Source organism: Mya arenaria, chromosome 16 (genome assembly GCF_026914265.1).
Source record: "Mya arenaria isolate MELC-2E11 chromosome 16, ASM2691426v1".
Lineage (NCBI taxonomy): Eukaryota > Metazoa > Mollusca > Bivalvia > Myida > Myidae > Mya > Mya arenaria.
In genome coordinates this window covers 42553524-42575600 of record NC_069137.1, presented here as the reverse complement: position 1 = coordinate 42575600, position 22077 = coordinate 42553524, and the positions used below count along the sequence as shown (strand labels likewise).

The following is a 22077-nucleotide window of genomic DNA, read 5'->3' as shown; positions in this document are numbered from 1 at the left end:
ATCTCCAAGATCGGATGATGTCTGGAGAAGGAAATGAAATAGTATCGAAGGGCACCAACGTTTGTATCTCCAGACATGAACATTAGCTAAAAGCACGTTTATATGGTTTGAATTTTCCACATAATTATGCAAAAAATATTTGATTCTTTAATCGTTTGACATGTCTTTTTAGTATCTATTTGGAAATGAAGTAGGAAATCTCCATCTTGGTTTGCATTGCTTATCCTAATTAATCCGAATATCTAATGAGTCTTGTCAAGATGGAGAAAAGCCTGTCTAGATCTTTATGAAGAAAACCTTCGAGATCAGTTGATGTCCGTTGAGGAAATTTAAAAGTTTTTAATTAGACCTTTGTATGTTTTCAAGACTAAGGCCTTAATTATTTTATTTGTTAAGGTAACATACTCAAAATTATTAGAGTAGGCAGGGATTTATTTCCAAAATATGCTTTATCAATACCATTTTCTTGTAAATGACAATGATTCTTACAAATGTCACTTGCATATTGCTGTTGTTATGGAGTTTCATTCTCTGTCAATTGAATTGTGCTTATGGCAGGAGGATCGTTGCTGTTTATATTTTTTAAATACTCGGTTTCATTTTTTTCTTAAAGCGATAGTAACGCTTTAAGTCATAAACATCAATTTTCGAACGTTAAATGACGTGGTCATTATTATAATAAAAGTTTATATTCATTCCATTCTCCGTGAAGTACTTTGTTAACTTGGTCAAATAAGACTATATCACATTGGAAGAGAGCATAATGATTTTTCAAGCTAATTTTTAAATGTATGTGCTTCTTAGGAAAATAAGCGCCATAATGCTAAAAAGATGGGGAAGAAAATCATGTCAAATAAAAGAAGTAAAACTTGTCTAACCCAATCAATAGACATTTTATACCATTCAATTATATTAAAAACAATTTATCTGGTATGGAGTAAACAATTTGACCGCGTCTTTGATATTATACTTCTTTTCCTTTGAATTTTTAGACAAATGTTGTGTATTTTGTTGTAGTTTATGTGTGGGTGTTTTGGTTTATTACCTTATTTGATTGGGACCTTCAGGATAGAAGTTTGTTTGCTAGGAAAAGAGCCTGCAAACGGAAATTAATTTCTTCATAAAACTCACGGTAGGATGTTTGCCTAGCCTCATTTCAAATATAGTGTTTGCTGCCAAGCAACTTGCAATATCACGAAATTAAAAGGTTATACAGAATTTCACGCATACTAAACGCCAGCTCCACCAACTCCTCAATGATATCGGGGCTAGCATATTCGAAAGTACCACCACTTCTCAACAGCGTCATAACCAGAGCAACATCGCCACAAGTTTTACAAACATGTGATTTTTAAAAAGAGTTTGCAAGTTTTGATGCATTTCGGCGTAAATACTATACGAAATGATTAATTTACAGGCGCCAAAATGTTGTTACTGTCTCTTTATCCACCGAAGTGAAGTTGAAATGCCTGAGATCCCAAAAACAAATCAAAATTCCGAATCAGGAGAACGCTCCTGACACGACACTTATTACAACATTGAAACGGAATCGTAGCCAACTTGTTGTTAAAGTTAAAGTTTTTTTATACGGTACCGCATACACAAATGCACAGCTGCACCACGGAAGTATCAACAGCTTATTTTATTTGCAACAACGAGAAATGGTGGAGCTGGCGTTTAGCAGGCATGACTCTGTCCCCCGATAGGTCATCTCAAAGAGACGTTGTATGTTTAGGCGTCAGCGTAATCCAAATCAGGAAATAAAAACCCATAAAACCTCGGACGTATTTAAGATTTCTCAGGAAATTAATAGCCGAGCATTCGCTTGACATACGATTCCAAACACCGACTGTGAATCGGCTATTTAATAATGAAAATAATGACATGCTTAATGTATCTGATTTACAGTTATGTGGAATATGGATGCCAGAGGCCGTATAAATAAAGCATCTAAAAGCTGCATTCTCACAGATTGACAGTTTTTACATTTTTTCTAATCTCAGAATCAGCTGAATTTAGCATCAATGCCTTCAATTCAGTCATATAAGTTAAAGCACAAAAAAACTGATCTAAATTGTTTGGAGAATTGCCGAAATTTTCATTTTCTTTAAGCAATAGTAACGATTTTAGCCATAAAACAACATATTTTAAACGTAAATATGAACAACTGCGATCTTAATTTTTGTCAGCAGTCTTGTATCACCGGTGTCCATATATTGAAGCAAGAATCTGCTCATTCCCAGACAAAAAAATAAAAAGTTGTTTTTGTGAGTCTATCTTTAAGTCATTGCCTAACTTAAGTCGATTTGTTAATTGTTTTAAAAAATATATGAATTTAAATTCTGTGTTTTTTTACATTAAAGTAATTTTTATAATAAGGTCAATGAAATGATGTGTTTACGTTTAAGTTTTTAAATCACATCCAATTTTGAAATGCAAAAATGTATACAAAACCTAAATAATAATAAGCAAGATATGTTCTTCATCTCTCTTTGCCAATGAAACCCGTAGTTGAAAGGCGCATTAAAGTATTAATAATACATATATATGTATATGTAAAATATAGTACACATCTGTAATTTAGTAGCAGTAACATGTTTAGTTTTTTATAAGTCAACGACCTAGTTACGGGCCGCAAACTTAAAACAGTTTTTTTTACTTCTCTCCCCCACCCCCCTTGGCAAGGCAGTTACTTCAAGGAATTACATGCGAAATCTTGTTCTGACACAACTCAATTTTCATTTCTTTTATTTAATTTATTTGTTTAATTGCAAGCCAAATCGAGAAATATGTTCGTGAATTTCAATGTCATTTATATATCTCTCCTTTGTGATACTGAGGTCCGAAAAAATATTTCTTCTGGTTCGGGTTTCCCGACCATACCCGAAATGGGCGCCGACCCTACAGTTTTTTCTTTAGTCTATTGTTATTAGTTAAAAGAGTTTGTATGTGTGTTTTTATGTGTATTTTAATAATATTTATACTGGCAAACATTGATATACTGATAACTTAAATGTAATGATGACACAAACTTTCTTACATAAAGTCTACTAAAAATTAATGAAACTAGCCTACATTCCCTACCTATTTTGGACAAGATGTAACTCTAACCATACAATATTTGTTTAAGGCCTCAGCAATGATGAACATTGAACAATATTGGTGACAGGATTTGTAGGGCACCGCGTCAATATCTAAGTAATGAAAATGTACGAGATCATTTGATGTCTACAGGACGAATTATATATCATTGAATCAGAAAATTCGTTTTGTATCCCTAAGCCCTAACGATTAGAGAATGCGGCAATAATTTGAACTGCAATGCGTTGGAAAAAATCGTTCATTTGGTGTTGTTTTCATTTTAAATTGCCTGAGTAAAGGTCAAAGAACGATGATATGTTTGCAAGTAGAAACAATCAGAAATGTACGAGTTGGTTGGCATGTAGCGATTCTCTATAATAAGTTTGATGATATGTTTGCAAGTAGAAACAATCAGAACTGTTAATTGGCATCTAGCAATTCTCTATAATTAGTTTAAAAAAACATTTTACATTCTATCAGTCATTTTAATAGTAACTTACTTTGAAGAGAATATAAACAAATATGGCAATAAAAAAACTACAAATAGCTGATAAAAACCATATCAAGACTGGAGACAAGACCTTAGCTTTGTAATTACAATCCCCGAGATAAGCTGATGTCTAGAGGAGGAAATTACATGGCATCGGATCAGACAGTAGTTTGTTTCTCTAGACCCTAACGATAAGAAGACGCGGTTCTGACTTAAACAGCAATATGGTAGTAATAAAATAAGTGAAATTGCAGAGACATGCCCAGCGTTGAAAATTTAACAAATCTCCTAAAAGGGAAACTGTTATTCAAAATCAATACATACACATGTATAACAAACATCAATTTTGACGGATAAACCTTTAAGTACTTACTAGATAATGCATTAATTGAATATTCTAAATACTGATAACAATATTTTAACCGTGTAATAAATAGCAGAGAGCGCAAAAATATTAAATGATTGGTGAATGCTAAAAGATTTACTATAGTCTTATAAGATAGAAGTACCGTGTTTTATGCTCATTTTATTCAAATTAAACACGGTATCCTTCACAAGAACCATTGTTTTCGACATTTATTCATCTTTTTTAGAATATTAAAACAATATCATTAATTGTGGTAAATCTTGTTGGGGAGGAAGAGTGCATCTTTAAGAGAAACAAGGCAAAAGCCCAAACGACAACTAATAAGAAACACCAACATATAAACATAACACAAACGGATTTAGACGGGATGGCATCCGGCGCGCGCCCCCTCTAAAATCGCCCAAGTTTGTAATGAAATACGTTAAAAATGCACCATTTCCGACTACAAATTGTTGGAAACATTTGAAGGGAGTAACTTCAAACCCCCATGCAAATAGTTTATTCCATATACCTTCGGTTCTGAGGTAGACGCGTATGTCAAAAGGTTGCGCCCCAAAGTTACGCCATCTCTAAGCTAAATTGATGGATTCGTCCCTGCACAAAATATATAAACTCATACACCATAAACAGACCACAGGAAAAAGCTTTCACTTTTTATGGGATTACGCCTTGGAACGGTCAATGAAACACGAGTTCACTTGAACACGATTACCTCAAACTTGCGCCATCATTAATTTATAGTTACAAAATCAAAAATATAAGTCTCGTCAAAGCCTTGCATCCTTAAATATAGCTAAGGTCTTGTTAAAATGGTCAAGATCGAATAAACAACAAGATACACAAGGCTACGAGACTTAAAACGTGACTCAGCTTTGAAAATATCGTTACCGGAAATATTAGGTGTGATATCAGGTTAGTAAGATGGTAAAACATGTTGTAACCGCTTTTGCCGGGTGAGTAAAAACTATAAAACACTCACTGAAGGATTAAACAGATTCAACACTTAGTAAAGTTCGTCTGTACTCACAAAAGTCTCTAACTAAAGGTCAAAGAACACTTACAACATATGTGATTTGAACGTAAACTAATATGCACAAGTTGAATAGAACAAAAACGACATTTGCGGCACTTGAACCCTGGTTGGAATTTGTTCAGAAAAAGAAATCTCTATCTCTATCTGCGTTATGTATCTGATCCTTATAGCTGTGTCAGACAGAACTTGAAGAGAAACTCGTCTAGATTGTTTAAAATGATAATCTCCACGATTCGATGATATCCTGAGGAGGAAATTAAATACCATTGGACAACACCGTCGTTTGCATCGCTAGACCTTAACGATGAAAAATATTGTAATTCGAAAATTGATGATTTCTTTTTACGAGTGCATTTTTGAAGAAATGTTTTCTAAACATAAAAAAATGAAACTAGAAATGTGTCATAAAGATGTTTTTATGTAAGGCCCTTGTAACAAAAGCATGTTCAATATTCCGTCCATATACGATTAATCTACAGAAAGATGCATATAACCTTCTTCTGTAATAGTTTGTTATTGTTTGTTTTATCTATTTCATTATATATCATATTAATCACTGTCGTGTAATTTCATTAATAATTCCTATTGTCTATATTTACATTTATTGAAAATAATATCAAACAGCCGCTTTGCGGGGCTGCGCCTAAGTGATTCCATACAATAGGTTATTCAATATTTAAGTTCTATGACAATACAATTAAAACGAGCTTAATTGGAGCAAACATAAATTTTAGGTTTGTTAGGCTGGTCCCTGTATGTTTCGTTGTATCATTTATTTGTTCTCTTTTTATAAATATTTGTTACAAGATAAATGCCATGAAATTGAAAATTAAGAGGAAATTTACTTTTGCGCCTTTTACAATTCATTTGACTGGTTAATTGCGAAACAAATAAAATAAAACACATTCCATTATACATGATATATCAAAATTAAGAAGGAACTCGGCTCAAACGCAGAGTCAATACTTGAATAAGTATAAATCTTTGTAATGATGGTTTCCGAGATCAGAAGATGTTTAAAGGATGAAATAAAGTAACAGTGAACCAGACCGTCGAAAGGATCTCTTTACCATAAATATTCGAAAACGTCGCCATGCTAAGTAGAGAACTGACAAACGCCTTCATTTGGTCTTTCAAAAGTGTTGAAGTATAATATGACTTGAAAGAAATTTTTTATTCATGAGCTGAACATAAAAATGAATTTGACACTCTACGATTAACTTGAACACTAGTTGGATATTTGTAAATCAGAAAGCTCCATCCCGATCTGCATTGCTATACCAATCTAATCCGAATATCTGATGAGCTTTGTCAAGACTGGATACAACACTTAAAGAGGGACTTGTCAAGATCTTTGTACATATTATCTCCAAGATCAGATGATGTCTGGAGGGGGAAATTAAATATTAGCGAATGCCACCGTCGTTTGCATATCTATACCTTAATATAGGAAAAAGCACGTTTAAATACGTTGTACTTTCCATTTAATTATGTAAATAACCTTCTTTGATGCTTAAATCGTTTGACATATCTTTTTTGTATCTATTTGGAAATAGGAAATCTCTAGATCATTGTGAAGAAACCTCCGAGATCAGTTGATGCCTGTTAAGAAAATTAAAAAGGATTTAATCAGACCGTTGTATGTTTTCAAGACTAAGGCCTTAATTAAATTATGTGTTAAGGTTATATCCTCCGAACAATTAGGGTAGGCAGGGATTTTTTCCCCAAATATACTTTGTCAAGATTCTTTTCTTGCAAATAACACTGTTTCTTGCAAATGTAACTCATATATTGCTGTTGTTATGGAGTTTCATTCTTTGTCAATAATTAATGACAATTGATGTTTAAACAAAATCGTGTTTACGGTGGGAGTACCGTTTTTTCCTAAATACTCGGGTCGGTTATAAGGAAGGGTCGGGTTACACGATCCAAACACTCTTTTGTTAGGCGTGAGCACTAGAAAAAAACCGTGTGTATGGTTTGTACTTTCTGCGGAGTGGTTGAAATATAATTTGCATATATTAAAGCTGCATTCGTGCAGATTGACATTTTTGACATTCTGTTTCAGAATCACCTGACTCCAGCAATTCAATTTTATACTTTCAATTCAGTCATATAAGATAACTATAGAACAAATCTCATTTGCTTGGAAAACTTTATTTTTCGTAAAGCATCAGTAATGCTTTTATCCATAAACTTCAATTTTCGAACGTTTAATGACATTATTGTTATAAAAGTTTCTAACTTTGTTAACTTGGTCAAATAAGACTAAATCACATTGGAGTAGAGCGTGGTTATTTTTCTAGCAAAAGTTCAAACGACTTTTCCTTTTTGATTGGGAAAATAAACGTGAAAAGCGCATTTCTTGGGAAAATGAAGTTAAGACAAATGAAAGTAGTAGAATTTATTCAACCCCAAAAATAGTCATTTAACCCCATTTTGAGTTTCAATTATATATAAAATCAATGAATCCGTTATTGAATAAGACTGTTTAACTGTGTTTTTGATCATATCCTTCTTAAACTTTGATTTTATTTATTTTGACAAATATTATGTTGTTTTGTTGTAGTTTTTTGTGTGGGTGTGTATGTTTGTTGTAGTTTTTGTGTGCGTGTGTATGTTTGTTGTAGTTGTTGGATGCGTGTGTAGGTTTGTTGTAGTACTTGTGTACGTTTGTATGTTTGTTATAGTTTTGTGTGCGTGTGTATGTTTGTTGTAGATTTTGTGTGCGTGTGTATGTTTGTTGTTGCTTTTTATGGACGGTATCTTGAGGGTAGGGGTTTGTTAGCTAGGAGAACAGCTTACAAACGGAAGGTAATATTCTGATAAAACTCACTGCAGGATGTTTGCCTAGCTTCATTTCGAATAGAGTGTTTGCTGCCAAGCAACACGCAGTATCAGGAAATTAATATTTAGGTTTTATAGAATGTCACGCCTTCTAAACGCCAGCTCCACCAACTCCTCAGTCATATCGGCCTTAAGAGCTATCATACTCGACATCGCCAGCATTACTCCACAGCGCTTTCACTGGAGCAACATATATGGATATATGACGCTAAAGCAACTACTTTGTGTTAAGAAAAGCTATCGTCAGAGGTGTTGATTTTTATTTTTATTTTCATCTCTTGACTGTAATACAGATTAGACAGCTCTGAAAACGTTGAAAGGCTGTAGGAGCGACAGGTGTGATTTATCTTATTTACAATTCTCTCCTTCAAAGTCAATAATGATTTATTCCCCTTGGTTACGCACACATATTTATTTAAGACTGTTCGGCTTGCTTTCAAACCCTCATTAACGCTGCTATCGTATGAACGTATTTAAATAAAATGGTCCGTTCATTAGCACTATTTTAAACCACATAACATCATACGTCCCATTTTAGGTACTTAAGTCTGTAGGACTGCGGCCTACAGCCTAAAAACAAGTCTGGATGACTTAGCAAGTAAGTATGTTTAGGATGAAACCAACAACAGTTTCCATCTTAAAGTTGTAAAGCTATAACATAAATCGTTTTTCGGATGAACCGAAGACGGTTTATAAAACACCAATTCTCATATTTGAAATATACATAGAAGCTGAATAATAAATAGCGTCTGTCTCTCTTTGCCATTGGAATCCGCAATTGAATTAGTAGAAGTAACATTTTCAGTATTCTAAAAGTCCGTGACCAAGTAACGGGCCGCATATTTAAACTCGTTTATTTGCCTATTTTGTGATGTTCATTTTTCACTCGGCGACGCAATTTCTTGAAAGAATAACATGGGAATTCATGTTCTAAATCAATTTTTATTACGTTTATTTAATTCATTTGTTTAATTGCAAGCCAAATCGAGAGACATGCTTGTGAATTTCAATGTCATTTATTTATCTCGCCAGTGTGATACGGCCCGGATAAAAATAGTTCTGTATCAAGTTACTCGACACAACAATAAAAATGTATGTGTGTTTTAACATGTAGATTAAAGCTGTATCCTCGCAGAATGACCATTTTGACAATTGTATATTACTTTTTTTGTATTAGAATCAGTTTAATTTGCGTAATTAGCTGGAAACCAGTGATATAAGACTGCTGACAAAAGATTGGATTGCAGCTTTTCATATTTACTCTTTTTAATGCTTCATGTCTTAAAGCATTAGCATGGATACTGATAAACTGATTACGTAAACGTCATATCCCAATGATGACAAAAACGTTCTTATAGAAAGCCTATTAGAAAATTCTGAATAACGCCTTAGTACCCTACCTGCTTTTGGACAAGATGTAACCCCAACCATACAATATATGTTTATGGCCTAGTGATAAACGCTTAGCAATATTGGTTACATGACTTTAAGGGCATCGCGTCAATATATTTGTAATGAAAATCTACGAGATCAGATGATGTCTAGAGGTGGAATTTAATATTATTGAATCTAACAATTCGTTTGTATCCCTAAGCCCAAACGATAAGTAGACGCGGCAATAATTTGAACTGCGACACATTTGTAAAAGTTGGTATTATTTTCATTTAAAATTGCCTGAGTAAAGGTCAAAGAACGATGCTATGTTTGCAAGCAAAATAATCCGAAATGTACGATTGGATAGGCACATAGCGACTTTCTTGAACTAGTTGAAAATGATATTGTACATTCTACATGCTATTTTAATAGTAAAATACTATGAAAAAAATAAAACAAAATATGGAAATACAAAACTCCAAATAGCTGATCAAAACCCTATCAAGACTGGATACCAGACCTTAGCTTTGTTATTATAATCAGATAGGTTGATGTCTATAGTAAAAGAGGAAATAACTTGGAATCGAATCAGACATTCGTTTGTATCTCTAGATTCTAATGAATAGGAAACGCCATTGTAAGCTGAATTGCAAGTTGTTCATCATAAGGCAATGTAAATTACAGGGACAAGCCCAGTAGTCGAACATTTGAAAACAAATTTCTTTAGAGGCACAAGGCAAGGGCCCAAATGACAATCAACTGGTAACACAACATATAAACACAAAATTCACAAATTCAAACACCATTTACAGACCACGCACGCATCCAAATAGCTTTGTCAATGCATGGTGGGATTACGCCTTGGAACGGTCAATGAAACACGAGTTCAATGGAACATGATTACCTCAAACTTGCGCCATCATTAATCAAAAATTACAAAATTAAACATTATAAGCTTCATCAGAGCCTAGTATCCTTAATTATAACCAAGGTCCTGTTTAAAGGCTCAAGATCGAACAAACAACAAGATACACAATGCTACGAGAATGAAAACGTTACTCAACTATAAAAAATACTTTTTGGTAATGATGGGGGTGTCCACTTTTGCACGGTTAATAAAATGGTAAATGTTGGGGTAAATGCTTTTGCAGAGTGAGAAAAAACTATTAAAATATCTCACTGAAGGATTTAAAAAAAAATAACACTTATAAAAAGGTCTAACTAAAGAACAAAGGACAATGATACCATAAGTGATGTGAACGTTAATTAAAATGAATAAGCTAAACAGAAACCCCCCAAAGACATAAACATTTTGGTTTAAAATTGTTCAGAAAAAGAATACTCTATCCCTGTTGCATTACATAGCTGATCCTTATAACTGTGATGAGCTCTGCTCAAAGCAGAAACCGACACAACTTGAAGAGAAACCCGTCAAGATTGTTTGAAATGATAATCTCTGCGATTCGTTGATGTCATGAGGAGGAAATTAAATAGTCTTGGAGCAAAATGCCGTTTGCGGTAACTAGACCTTAACAATGAGAAATAGTTTCATTCGAAAATTGATGCTTCCTCTTTACGAGTGCATGTTTGAAGAAATGTTTTCTAAACATGAAATAATTTGAAATTAGAAATGTGTCATAAAGATAGCCTTCTTATGTTATCGTTTGTCATTGTTTAGTTTTACCTATTCCATGATATATTATATTAATTACTGTCGTGTGGTTTCATAAATAATTCCTTTTGTCTAGAATTACATTTATCAAAAATGCTATCACCCAGTCCCTTTGCGGGCCAGCGCCTTAGTGATTTTATACAATAAGTTATTTAATTTTTAAAGCTATGTGACAATACAACTAAAACGAACTTGTTTTATCATAGTTTAATTTAAGGTTGTAAGGCTCGTTCCTGCAGGTGTCATTGTATTATTTGTTCGTATTCTTATTATAATATTTTGTAAACTAGATAAATGGCATGCAATTGTAAACTTAAAGGAAACTTATCTCAGTGCCTTTAACAATTTATTTGAAAGGCTAATTGCGGGAAAAAACATAAAAAAAATATTCTATAACACTTAACATGTTATGCTCGTTCCTGTAGGTTCCCTTGTTGTATAATGTATTTCTTCTCTTATTATAATTATTTGTTACGAAATAAATGCTTTGAACTTGTTAACTTAAATAATGCGCCTTTTACCATTCATATGAATAGTATATTGCCAAAAAAACCACAAACAAAACTTATGGAGGAAATCTACTCAAACGAGACAATACTTGAATAAGTTTATATCTCTGTAATGATAGTATCCAAAATCGGATGCTATATATAAAGGACGGAATTAAGTATCATTGAATGAAACCGTCGATAGGATTTCTTTACCATAACAATTAAAAAAACACGTTGCTATGCTATATAGTTAACTGCAATACGTCTTCATTTAATCTTTCAAAAGTGTCTGAGCATAATCTGCATGGAAAGTAAATTAATATTTATGAGATATTTTGAACATAAAAATCAATTTGACACTTTACGAATAATTTGAACACTTGTTGATTGATTGGAAATGTGAAATCCCGATCTGCATTGCTATACCTAACTAATCCGAATATCAGATGAGCCTTTTTCAATACTGGGGACAACATTTGAAGAGGGACTTGTCAAGATCTTTGTACGTATAATCTCCAAGATCAGATGATGTCTGGAGGAGAAAATGAAAAAGTATCGAATGCCACCGTCGTTTGCATCTCTAGACCTTAATATAGGAAAACACTTTTATATAGTTTGTACTTTCCATTTAATTATGTAAGTAACCTTCTTTGATTCTTTAATCGTTTCACATAACGTTTTTGTATCTATTTGGAAATAGGAAATCTCACTCCCGATTTGTCTAGATCACTGTGAAGAAACCTCCGAGATCAGTTGATGCCTGTTGAGAAAATTAAAAAGGATTTAATCAGACCTTTGTATGTTTTCAAGACTAAGGCCTTAATTATTTTATTTGTTAAGGTAATATCCCCAAAATTATTAGGGTAGGCAGGGATGTTTTCCACCAAATATACTTTGTCAAGATTATTTCCTTGCAAATAACACTGTTTATTGCAAATGTCACTCATACATTGCTGGTGTTATGAAGTTTTATTCTCTGTCACAAATTAATGATAGTTAATGTTTAAACAAAATTGTGTTTATGGTGGGAGGACAGTTTTTTTAAATACTCGGGTCGGTCATAAGGTAGGGTCGGGTTACCCGAAACAAACAATCTTTTGTTAGGCGTACGTACTAGATAGAAACCGTTTGTATGGTTTGTACTTTCTGCAGAATGGCTGAAATATTCTGCCAGGAATCTCTAGTGGTTTGCTTGTTTTTCTATTTTCGTGTTAGATTACATCAATGACGTTTGTCGTTATTCCATTGATGAGTACAAGTGTCTGAATTAACATATATTAAAGCTACACTCTTGCAGATTGACAGTTTTGACATTTGTTTTAATTTCCGTCTCAGAATCAGCTGATTTCAGCAATTCAATTCAATGACTTAAATTCAGTCATATAAGATAACTCACTATAGAACAGATCTTATTTGCTTGGAAAATTGCCGAACATTTCATTTTTTCGTAACGATTTCATCCATTAACATAAAATTTCGAACGTTAAATGACGTGAACATTCTTAATATAAAAGTATATATTCATTCCATTCTCCGTGAAAAACTTGTTAGCTTGTTCAAATAAAACTAAATCACCTTGGAGCTGGCCATGGTGATTTTTCTTGTAAAAGTTCAAAATGACTCTTTCTTTTTGATTGGAAAAAAAAATCGCGACATGCCCATTTCTGGGGAAAGTCAAATCATGTTAAATAAAAGAAGTAGAACTTATTCAACTCAATAAATATACTTTTTACACCATTTTAAGTTTCAATTTAATTCGTTATTGGATAAGCTCTTTGACTGTGTCTTTGATCATATCCTTCTTTAATTTTGATTGTTTTTGGACCAATAGTGTGTAGTCTTGCCGCAGTTCTTGTGTGCGTGTGTATGTTTGTTGTTGCTTTTTATTGGGATCTTGAGGATAGAGGTATGTTTGCTAGGTGAAACAGCCCCAAAACGGAAGTTAATTTCTTGATAAAACTCACTGTCGGATGTTTGCCTAGCCTTATTTCGAATATTGTGTTTGCTGTCAAGCAACCCGCAGTATCAGGAAATTAAAATGTTTTACAGAATAACACGTCTACTAAACGCTAGCTCCACCAACTCCTCAATCATATCGGCCTACAGCGCGATTATGCTGGACAACGCCATCACAATTCCACAGCGCAATCACTAGGGGAACAACGCCAAAACATATAAATATCTCTCTGTGCATCAAAGTGAAGTTAAAATCCTAGCAGATCTTAAATACTTACAAATCCGAGTCGGCAGAAAGCTCCTGGCACAACTTCGAAATATTCAGTTCACATTATTGAGAAAAATGTAGCCAATTTCTAGCGATTTTTTTACACGGTACCACACTCTTCGATTTTTTTAATATGCCCATTTGATAAAAAAACCCCATATCAGATAAAAAATAGAGTGATACTCTTATTCAAAATCAATACATACATATATATAACAAACTGAAATTTTGAGTGATAAACATTTAACTACTTACTAAATAATTAATTTATGAAAAATAATAATTTCTAATAACAAGATTGTAATCGTGTACTTAATGGCTGAAAACGCACGAATATTCAATGATTGGTGAGTGCTAAAATATTAACTGTGGTGCTACCAAGACTTACCATGGTCTTCTATCGTCTCAAAAGGTAGAAATACCATGTTTTCTGCAGTTTTCATTCACATTAAACTAGGAATTCTTCATAAAAACCATTGGCTACGTCATTTATTCATCCTTTTTAGTAAATTAAACAATTGTTCTAATTGGTGTGGTAAATCTTATTTGGGAGTAAGCGTGCATCTTTGAGTTGTACAAACATGAATACAACTACACAAAAGACACAGCTGCAACAAGAAAGTACCCACAGCTAATTTTCGAGAAATGGTGGAACTGGCGTTTAGCAGGCATGATTCTGTCTCCCGATAGGTCATCTCACAGAGACGTTGTATGTTTAGGCGTCAGCGTAATCCAACTCAGGAAATTAAAACCCATAAAACTTCGGACGTATTTAAGATTTCTCAGGAAATTAATAGCCGAGCATTCGATTGCCATACCATACCAAACACCGACTGTGAATAGGCTATTTGGAAATAATGACTTGCTTAATATATATCTGATTTACAGTTATGTGTAATATGGATGCCTGGGCCGTATAATAAAGCATCCAAAATCTGCACTCTCACAGATTGACAGTTTTTTTTTTTTTCATTTTTTTAAAATCTCAGAATCAGCTGATTTTGGCATGAATGCCTGCACATTCAGCAAAAAAAGAAAACTCACAATAGAACAGATCATCTTGGAAAACTGCCGAAATTTCATTTTGCATAGAGCCTTATAAACGCTTTTAGCAATAAAGCATTATTTTTTGAACTTCAATATGAGAAACTGCGGTCTGATATTTTGTCAGCAGTCTTGTATCACTGGTGTCAATATATTGACGGCAAAATTCGCTGATTCCAAGACAAAAAATAAAGTCATTGCCTAACTATTTCGATTTCTTAATTTTTATAAATAATGTTAATTTCAATTCTGCAAAAAAGTGTTTTTGTAGATGAATGTATTGTTTAAAAAGGTCAACAAAAAATACTGTACTTAAAAATGCTATGTTCTTATATGACTTGACAAATGAGGACATTGACTTAAGTTCGGATATGACTTAAGATGGTTTCTGAATACCAGGCCCAAATTTCCCGAAAGTATTAAATTCCTTATTATTTCTTTGTTAACGCCATCGTTGTCAAATTTCAAAGCGTAACAACTCTAGAGCTTTAATGGATGCAATTGTGATCTGCAGTATTTCTAACAGGATTTTAGGCAAATGCACCAGCTGTTCTAGCACACCATCAAACATTTCACGTTTAAAAGTTAACTTTAACAAAGTCCTGAACAATCTGCCTATTGATTATTGAAGGATTGATTCTTCTTTTCGTTCGTTTATGTAGTATGAACGTTCGGCCGTTAGTTTGCAAATCCCTGAGGCTCGCTAGGTAAAAGAAACCCTTTTATTTACATTATATATAATATATTTTAGTTTGTGTTTATATTAGCATAACCCAGGTGAATTAGCATAAAAGAAAACATGTAATTAAACCGGCATTAAACGACACTTCATGTGCGTTGCTATATTTAGAAATAAAGTAGATCTTAGCAAGATTTCTACGCGCGATGATTCACTAGCGTCCAATCAAATCGTTGATTTTTGCAAATCTCCGCCCACAGACGTCACGAAGTCTCGACCAGTTCAAGCAAAATGAACGACCATTTTATCGTACAGATTGTCAAGTGCAAATGTAAATATTTAACGGTACTCACGTCGCTGGTTCCACTCCCAAACAACAGCAGGTCAAATGGAATTGCCGCAAAGCAATCAATGAGGAACCATCCCTTCACATAGTTCACAGCAATCTTTTTTTGGTCCATCACAACTTCCCCATTGTGTAGATAAGAAGTCCGGAAGTTTATTAATATATCCACAATAAACATTAGATCCACTATGAGGTCTATGATGACAATCGGGTTGGCTTTTGTGGCGTCCGAGGATTGGGTTCGAGTTGCGGCGTTCTTGTTAAGTCGTTGGACGGTCTCTTCTTCGTTTAGAAGAAAGGCGGTTTGGTACGGCGTGAATACAGCTGTGTAGAGGACTAATATAAGTATAACCCAGTCCCAGACGGCTTTGAATGGACTGAAATAGAAGGTTATACATCGTTATATGACATCATGTAAGAAGAAGCGTCCTTGTTAAGTCGTTGGAAGGTCTCTTCGCCGTTTTGTAGAAAGGCGGTTTGGTACGGCGTGAATACAGCTGTGTAGAGGACTAATATAAGTATAACCCAGTCCCAGACGGCTTTGAATGGACTGAAATAGAAGTTAATACATCGTTATATGACATCATGTAAGAAGAAGCGTTCTTGTTAAGTCGTTGGAAGGTCTCTTCGCCGTTTTGTCGAAAGACGGTTTGGTATGGCGTAAATTCAGCGGTATACAGGACTAAGAGGCCCAGACGGCTAAAAGAAGGTAATATGTTTTTTATGTCATCATGTTTCTTCAGCCGCCCATGATAAGTCGTTGGATGCTGTCTAGTACGATTACAATTTTTTATGTTGTTTGGTAAAGTGTAAACATTTATTTAATATGGACTAAATATGGATAACAAATCCGTGATTATATTATTAATGGGAAAAAACGTGATGCGGATATTTTAAAGACTGTGAAAATGCACATAATAAATAAAGCAGCTGATCACTGTGTAGCTTTACATTTATTATATCAAGGAAAGGGACAGACTGTTATTAAATATTGAACAAGTGAACTTGTATTATCAAAAACATAGGCAACACGGTAAACAAATATCTGCGAAAAAAGGTGGCCATAAAATGTATATCTTCGTTTTATCGTGTATAGAATACGACGCGTAAACACAATTTGCCGATTTATCTGAACTTTGTTAAAATTAACAACGTTGTTAACATAATTGTTGTTAACTTTCTGATCTTTATAAATTTGTAAATTACATGGTCACACTTGTGATCTGCTTATTATCTTTTTTAAAGATGAGACAACAGGTTCACCTTTACTCATATGAGCACACTGTGAATATTGCACCTATTAAAACTACCAACTGTGGTGTGAACACTGTTTTAAAGTTTAAAATAATTAAGAAACAATCGACCCAATGAAAAACATTATTTACTGATACAATCCAAAAGGCAAGCATACCTGTAGTGTAGAATGACAAAATCGGGCTGCGCCCTCTGTATTCCAACACCATGATCCTGGGCTTGCTCTATGGTCGATAACTCTTCCGATTCTTCTGTGTGAAATTCGCCCTTGGATTCCTGTAATGACAAAACGGTGTCAAATCAGAATTAAACTAAGCTTGCAAGATATTCAAATTCGGCTGCGCGCTCTGTATTTCAACATCAAGGTTTACGGGTAGCTATGCGGTAAATAACTATTCTTCATCTTCTGTGTGAAATTCACCCTTGGATTCCTGTAATGACAAGACCGTGTCAAATCAGAATTGAACTAAGCTTGCATGGTAATTTAGTTCTGCTTCTCGCTGTGTATTTTAACACCAAGGTTTTGGGCTTGCTCTATGGAAGATAACTCTTCCGAATCTTCGGTGTGAAATACACCCTTGTATTCCTGTAATGACAAAACAGTGTCAAATCTGATTTAAACTAAACTTGCATGATAATTCAGTTCTGCTTCGCGCTGTTTATTTCAACACCAAGGTTTTGGGCTTACCCTTTTTGGTCGATAACGCTTCCAAATCTTCTGTGTGAAATTCACCCTTGGATTCCTGTTGTACAAAACAGTTTCAACTCAGACTTAAACTAAGTTTGCATGGTTATATAGTCCTTCTGCGCTATGTGTAATCCAAAGCAGTGATTTGGGCTTGCTCTATGGTAGATTACTCTTAGGATTCTTCCTTGTGAAATTTACACAATATTTAAGAATATTGATATTAGAATATGCTACTTTTTCCATGGATACGATTCATTTTGTTGTTCTTTAGTCAAGTAGTATTCGGATTCTTCTCTCTTAAATAAGGTATTGCGCAGGCATTCAATATTGATATTAATTGGTTTATTGGATCAAAGAACAATGTAGCTAATCGGATGACTTGTTATTTATAACTAGCCAACCAATGAAGTCATGATGTTTGACAACAATATTAACTTAAGTTGAATATTCAATACAACCTTTGGATTCTTGCTCAAATCACAAAGACATGGCCTACCCATGAAAGCATCGTTTCTCTATCTTCCCCCTTTGTCATGCATTTGCACCTTTTGACTATATTCTGACATCTGACTTAGGCAACCTAACCGAATTAATACGATAGAAAGGAACGTAAAGACACAATATAGGTTGATAAAAAGCATTCTTTTCGTAATTTTATGATTATGTTCAAATCATTTGACTTTAATGATAAAGACAAAAAAAGCATAAAATTTAGCTTCAGATTAAAATATTAAGCCTTTATTTTTTATTAATAGCTACCTGGCCACGAATACCCCAATCAATCAAAACATCGCTAATACACTCTTATCTGTACCTGAATCAATCATTTTTTTTTCTTTCGATCACAAAAATCAAAACAGTGAAATACGATAAGGCATTAAAATAGAAAAGTTGTGTTCTTGCATCAACTTATATTGTGCGCCTTTAATAGCTAGGTAAGCCTTTAATTGTTGTCCAATTAGTGCAGTAGTAAGAGCACTCGCTTCTCACCTAGGTGACACGGGTTCGATTCCCGGCCTCGGCGCATGTGAGTTTGGTTTCCGGTCACCAAGCTGGGGAAGTGGGTTTTCTCCGGGTACTCTGGTTGCCCCCACAACACAAGACCACACTCTCACGTAACATCGTGCCAACGTGAGTGATTAATACGTTGTAATGACTTGTTTCACAATCGTTGTAAAATAAATAAGTTTAAATTTATAGCTTGGCAGAATGTCCCCTCTTTGAACATTTCATTATAAGTAATGAGATTCAGTTCCTCCTTCAGCATATCCAACAATATCGCAATATGACATTTTTCACAGAAAAAAAGATTCTAAGCAGACAGTACACCGTCCCTATGTCTGGAATATTGGATTTTTATGCGGACCGTTGATTATTAACTGTCTTACAGCTGTCAATCAGTAAAACTTTGTTGGGCTAATAATAACAATGACAATACGTCATTTCGAGTCTTATTTACTATACGAACTAAGATCCATGAACTATGGCCATTTTTACATTAGGGAAATAAAGCAAGAACTATTTAAACTTAATATGTTAATGGTTTACTCATATCTTTCGATATTAACAACCATATGATAGTATTTTACAAGTTTGACTTTTGATAGCATCGACCGGATAATTTTACTTGTTTACCTCATGAAATGGTAGTGTTTATGTTACCATAATGGCCGGGTTGTTCCTTTGACGTGTTACACGTTTTAAAGCTATGGAGGGTTCACGTAGTGCGTTATTCAAATACTTCGCTGGTAATGACTTGCAAAGGTAAGTCTGAATTAAGTATTACTTAGAAAATGTAGTTTACTTTTGAACAAATTAAAGCGACAACGGAACACAATCTCTAACAAAACATATTACGAAGACATATGTGTGGGCCAATGACAACCGATAATTTTCCAAATGTTATGTTTATTAATGTTTACGAAGATCGATTCTGACGAAGTTTTACGATAGTTTCATGGTTTATATTTGTATATTGCATGGTGTTTGTTCTCACCAAGGCTTTCTTGTTTAACTAATGTCATTTATAAAAGGTAGCGTATACTTGGTGTTTGTATTTATGTGTGGGCCAATCACAATCGTAGATTTCTTTTAAGGTAGATCAATTCTGCCGAATGCACCAACAAAACCAAATAAGTAAAAGTCCAATGTGATGAGACAAGCCTGCTCCATTTCATGTAGATCGCCAAAATTGAACTCCTACCTTATTCATGAGGATACAGAAACACATATAACGCTGTCGGTTAAAAAACTTAAAATCACTCTGTTACCAGTTAGCAACAAATTTATACCGCCAATGGAAATAGCAAAAGTGTCGTGTCGTATCCTTTCAATGTCTCGTTCTAACACCGCAAGTTAAACGCCATAAGTACAAAGTTATCCCTCAGGTAATGTTTGTATGGAAATAGATATATTTCCAGAAAAAATATCGACAATATTTTTTTTCCGTACAAATTGTCTCGGAAAGGCGGCAAATAAATCATAATTTGTGATCATTAATACGTCTACAGAAATCGTTCTCGAATCTTCCTAATAAATGTCTACTTTCAGACAAAAAATGTAGTGTTTTGAAATAACGCTTTTTGGTCTTAACAAATAAATAAAATATGTAAAAAACCCCTAAATCATTTCAGCGTTTAAAATATTTAAAAGCTTTTCTTTTAATTGGAAATGCCATCTTTACACCCAGTGGTATATTGGTCTTTACAAATCAAAAAAGTAAACCAAATTCAGATTCTACTTCACAATATAACAATCGGAGATAACCTTTGAAAAATGTAGCTGGCTACTTGTTGTTTAATAAGGTTGGAATGCTGACGCTATTCAGAAAAGCGACAAGTACTACATTAAATGTTATAAAGAATGTAATTTATATTAATAACTGGTGTACGTTTCATCATGCTGTTTGATGCCATTGAACTGGCCGATTACAATCGAGTATTTATGAAATGTTCTTTACGTAGATCGATTAAAATCTAACGTATTCATGGGGGATATAGAAACAAATGTAACGCTTTCGGTTAAACACCTTATATCACTTGGATATTAATTAGCAACAGATTTATTCCGCCAAAGGAAATAGCAATATTGTCTTGTCGTGCAAATGTCTCGTTTTAACACCGCAAGTTAAACGCCAGGAGTACATAGTTTACCCTTGGGTACTGTTTAAATGGAGATAGATATTTCCTAAAGAAATCTCGACAACGTTTTTTTTTTGCTACAAGCTACAAATGTCTCGCATAGGCGGCAAATAAATTACACTTTGTGATTATTGCTACGTCTCGACAAATCGTTTCCGAATCTCCCTAATGAATGGCCAGGAATGTCTACTTTCAGATAAAAAATGTAGTGATTTGAAAAAATCGCTTTTAAGTCTTCGTACGACAAATAGAATCTGTAAAAGTAACAAGATCCTTTCAGCGGTTTAACTATTTAAAATGTTTTTCTTTAAATTGATATTAATTGATAATTCCACATTTACGCCCAGTGGTACAATTTCCTTTACACATATATAACAGTAAAACAAATTCAGATCCTACTTTGTAATATATTAATCGGAAATAAACGTTGAAAAGGTAGCTGGTTACTTTTCGTAAACTTTTATAACCTTTTCTAAGTGTAACTACTATCTAAGAATTTTAAACCTTTTTCACTATCACATGGTTCGCCAAAAAGCCTAGTAAAAATTTTCCTAATGCGAAACCGCAGAGTGTAGCAGTAGTACTTTCCTCCATAATAATATTCAAGTTAGCTTTGCCCTAAAAGCTTTCAGCAATAATATAAAGACATTTCAAAACATTACAGACAATTATTGCGTCTATAAAATGGAAATTAAAACTGACCTTAACATCTTAAATATCGCGCAAGCTCTTAACAATGGAGTCACTCGGTCTAATTCTATGGACATTGGCTGTACATCTCGGATGAATTCTATATATAATGGCGTATCATATGCGTCCACTATCACTAACGCCCTGTGGTATTTGAGTCGCAATATAAAAATATACCACAGTTTGGTTCTTATTTTGACATTGCCTTTTGTATTTACACGAATAAAAAGGCAAATTTCATGGATAGGGATGGTATCCGCCAAAAAGGGAGCAAAATATCATGACATTGGGATACACAGAGGGTAGCGAATCTTTATGTAACAATGTAAGCTTAGTTTAATGATGATTTGAAACTGCTTTATTATTACAGGATCCATGGATGAATTTTACATAGACGCGTTAACTACCAAAGAGCAAGCACAAAACCATTGTGTAGCTTGGCTGTATGAGCCCTTTTTAAACAATTTCTTTTAGGTACATATGTTTTGTGCAATCTTCAGTATATCAAACGTTATCGCGTAATGACCATTTTATTTATACAAAAAGAAACGATTCTTAGCTGTCAGTATTCCATTTCTATGCCATGAATATTGAATTTTTATGTGGCTCACTAGCCACTGTCTTCCATCTGTCAAGTAGTTGAGACTCATACATCAT

At 33.9% G+C, this 22077-nt stretch overlaps 2 protein-coding genes across 2 annotated transcripts in view; both read right to left on the bottom strand.

The window, feature by feature from the left end:
- LOC128221668 (potassium voltage-gated channel subfamily H member 7-like) overlaps window positions 1-16042 on the bottom strand; it is a gene marked incomplete at its 5' end in the record, with an annotated part of 36124 nt that extends 20082 nt beyond the window's left edge. Inside the window, one exon of the mRNA XM_052930269.1 lies at window positions 15656-16042. Coding sequence (XP_052786229.1) covers window positions 15656-16042 — 387 coding nt within the window. The remainder of the gene's footprint in view (window positions 1-15655) is intronic.
- Window positions 16043-17386: 1344 nt separating this feature from the next.
- Window positions 17387-22077, bottom strand: part of LOC128221667 (uncharacterized) — a 116411-nt gene continuing 111720 nt past the window's right edge. The window contains exon 5 of the mRNA XM_052930268.1: window positions 17387-17488. Within this exon, the coding sequence (XP_052786228.1) occupies window positions 17387-17488 (102 nt within the window). The remainder of the gene's footprint in view (window positions 17489-22077) is intronic.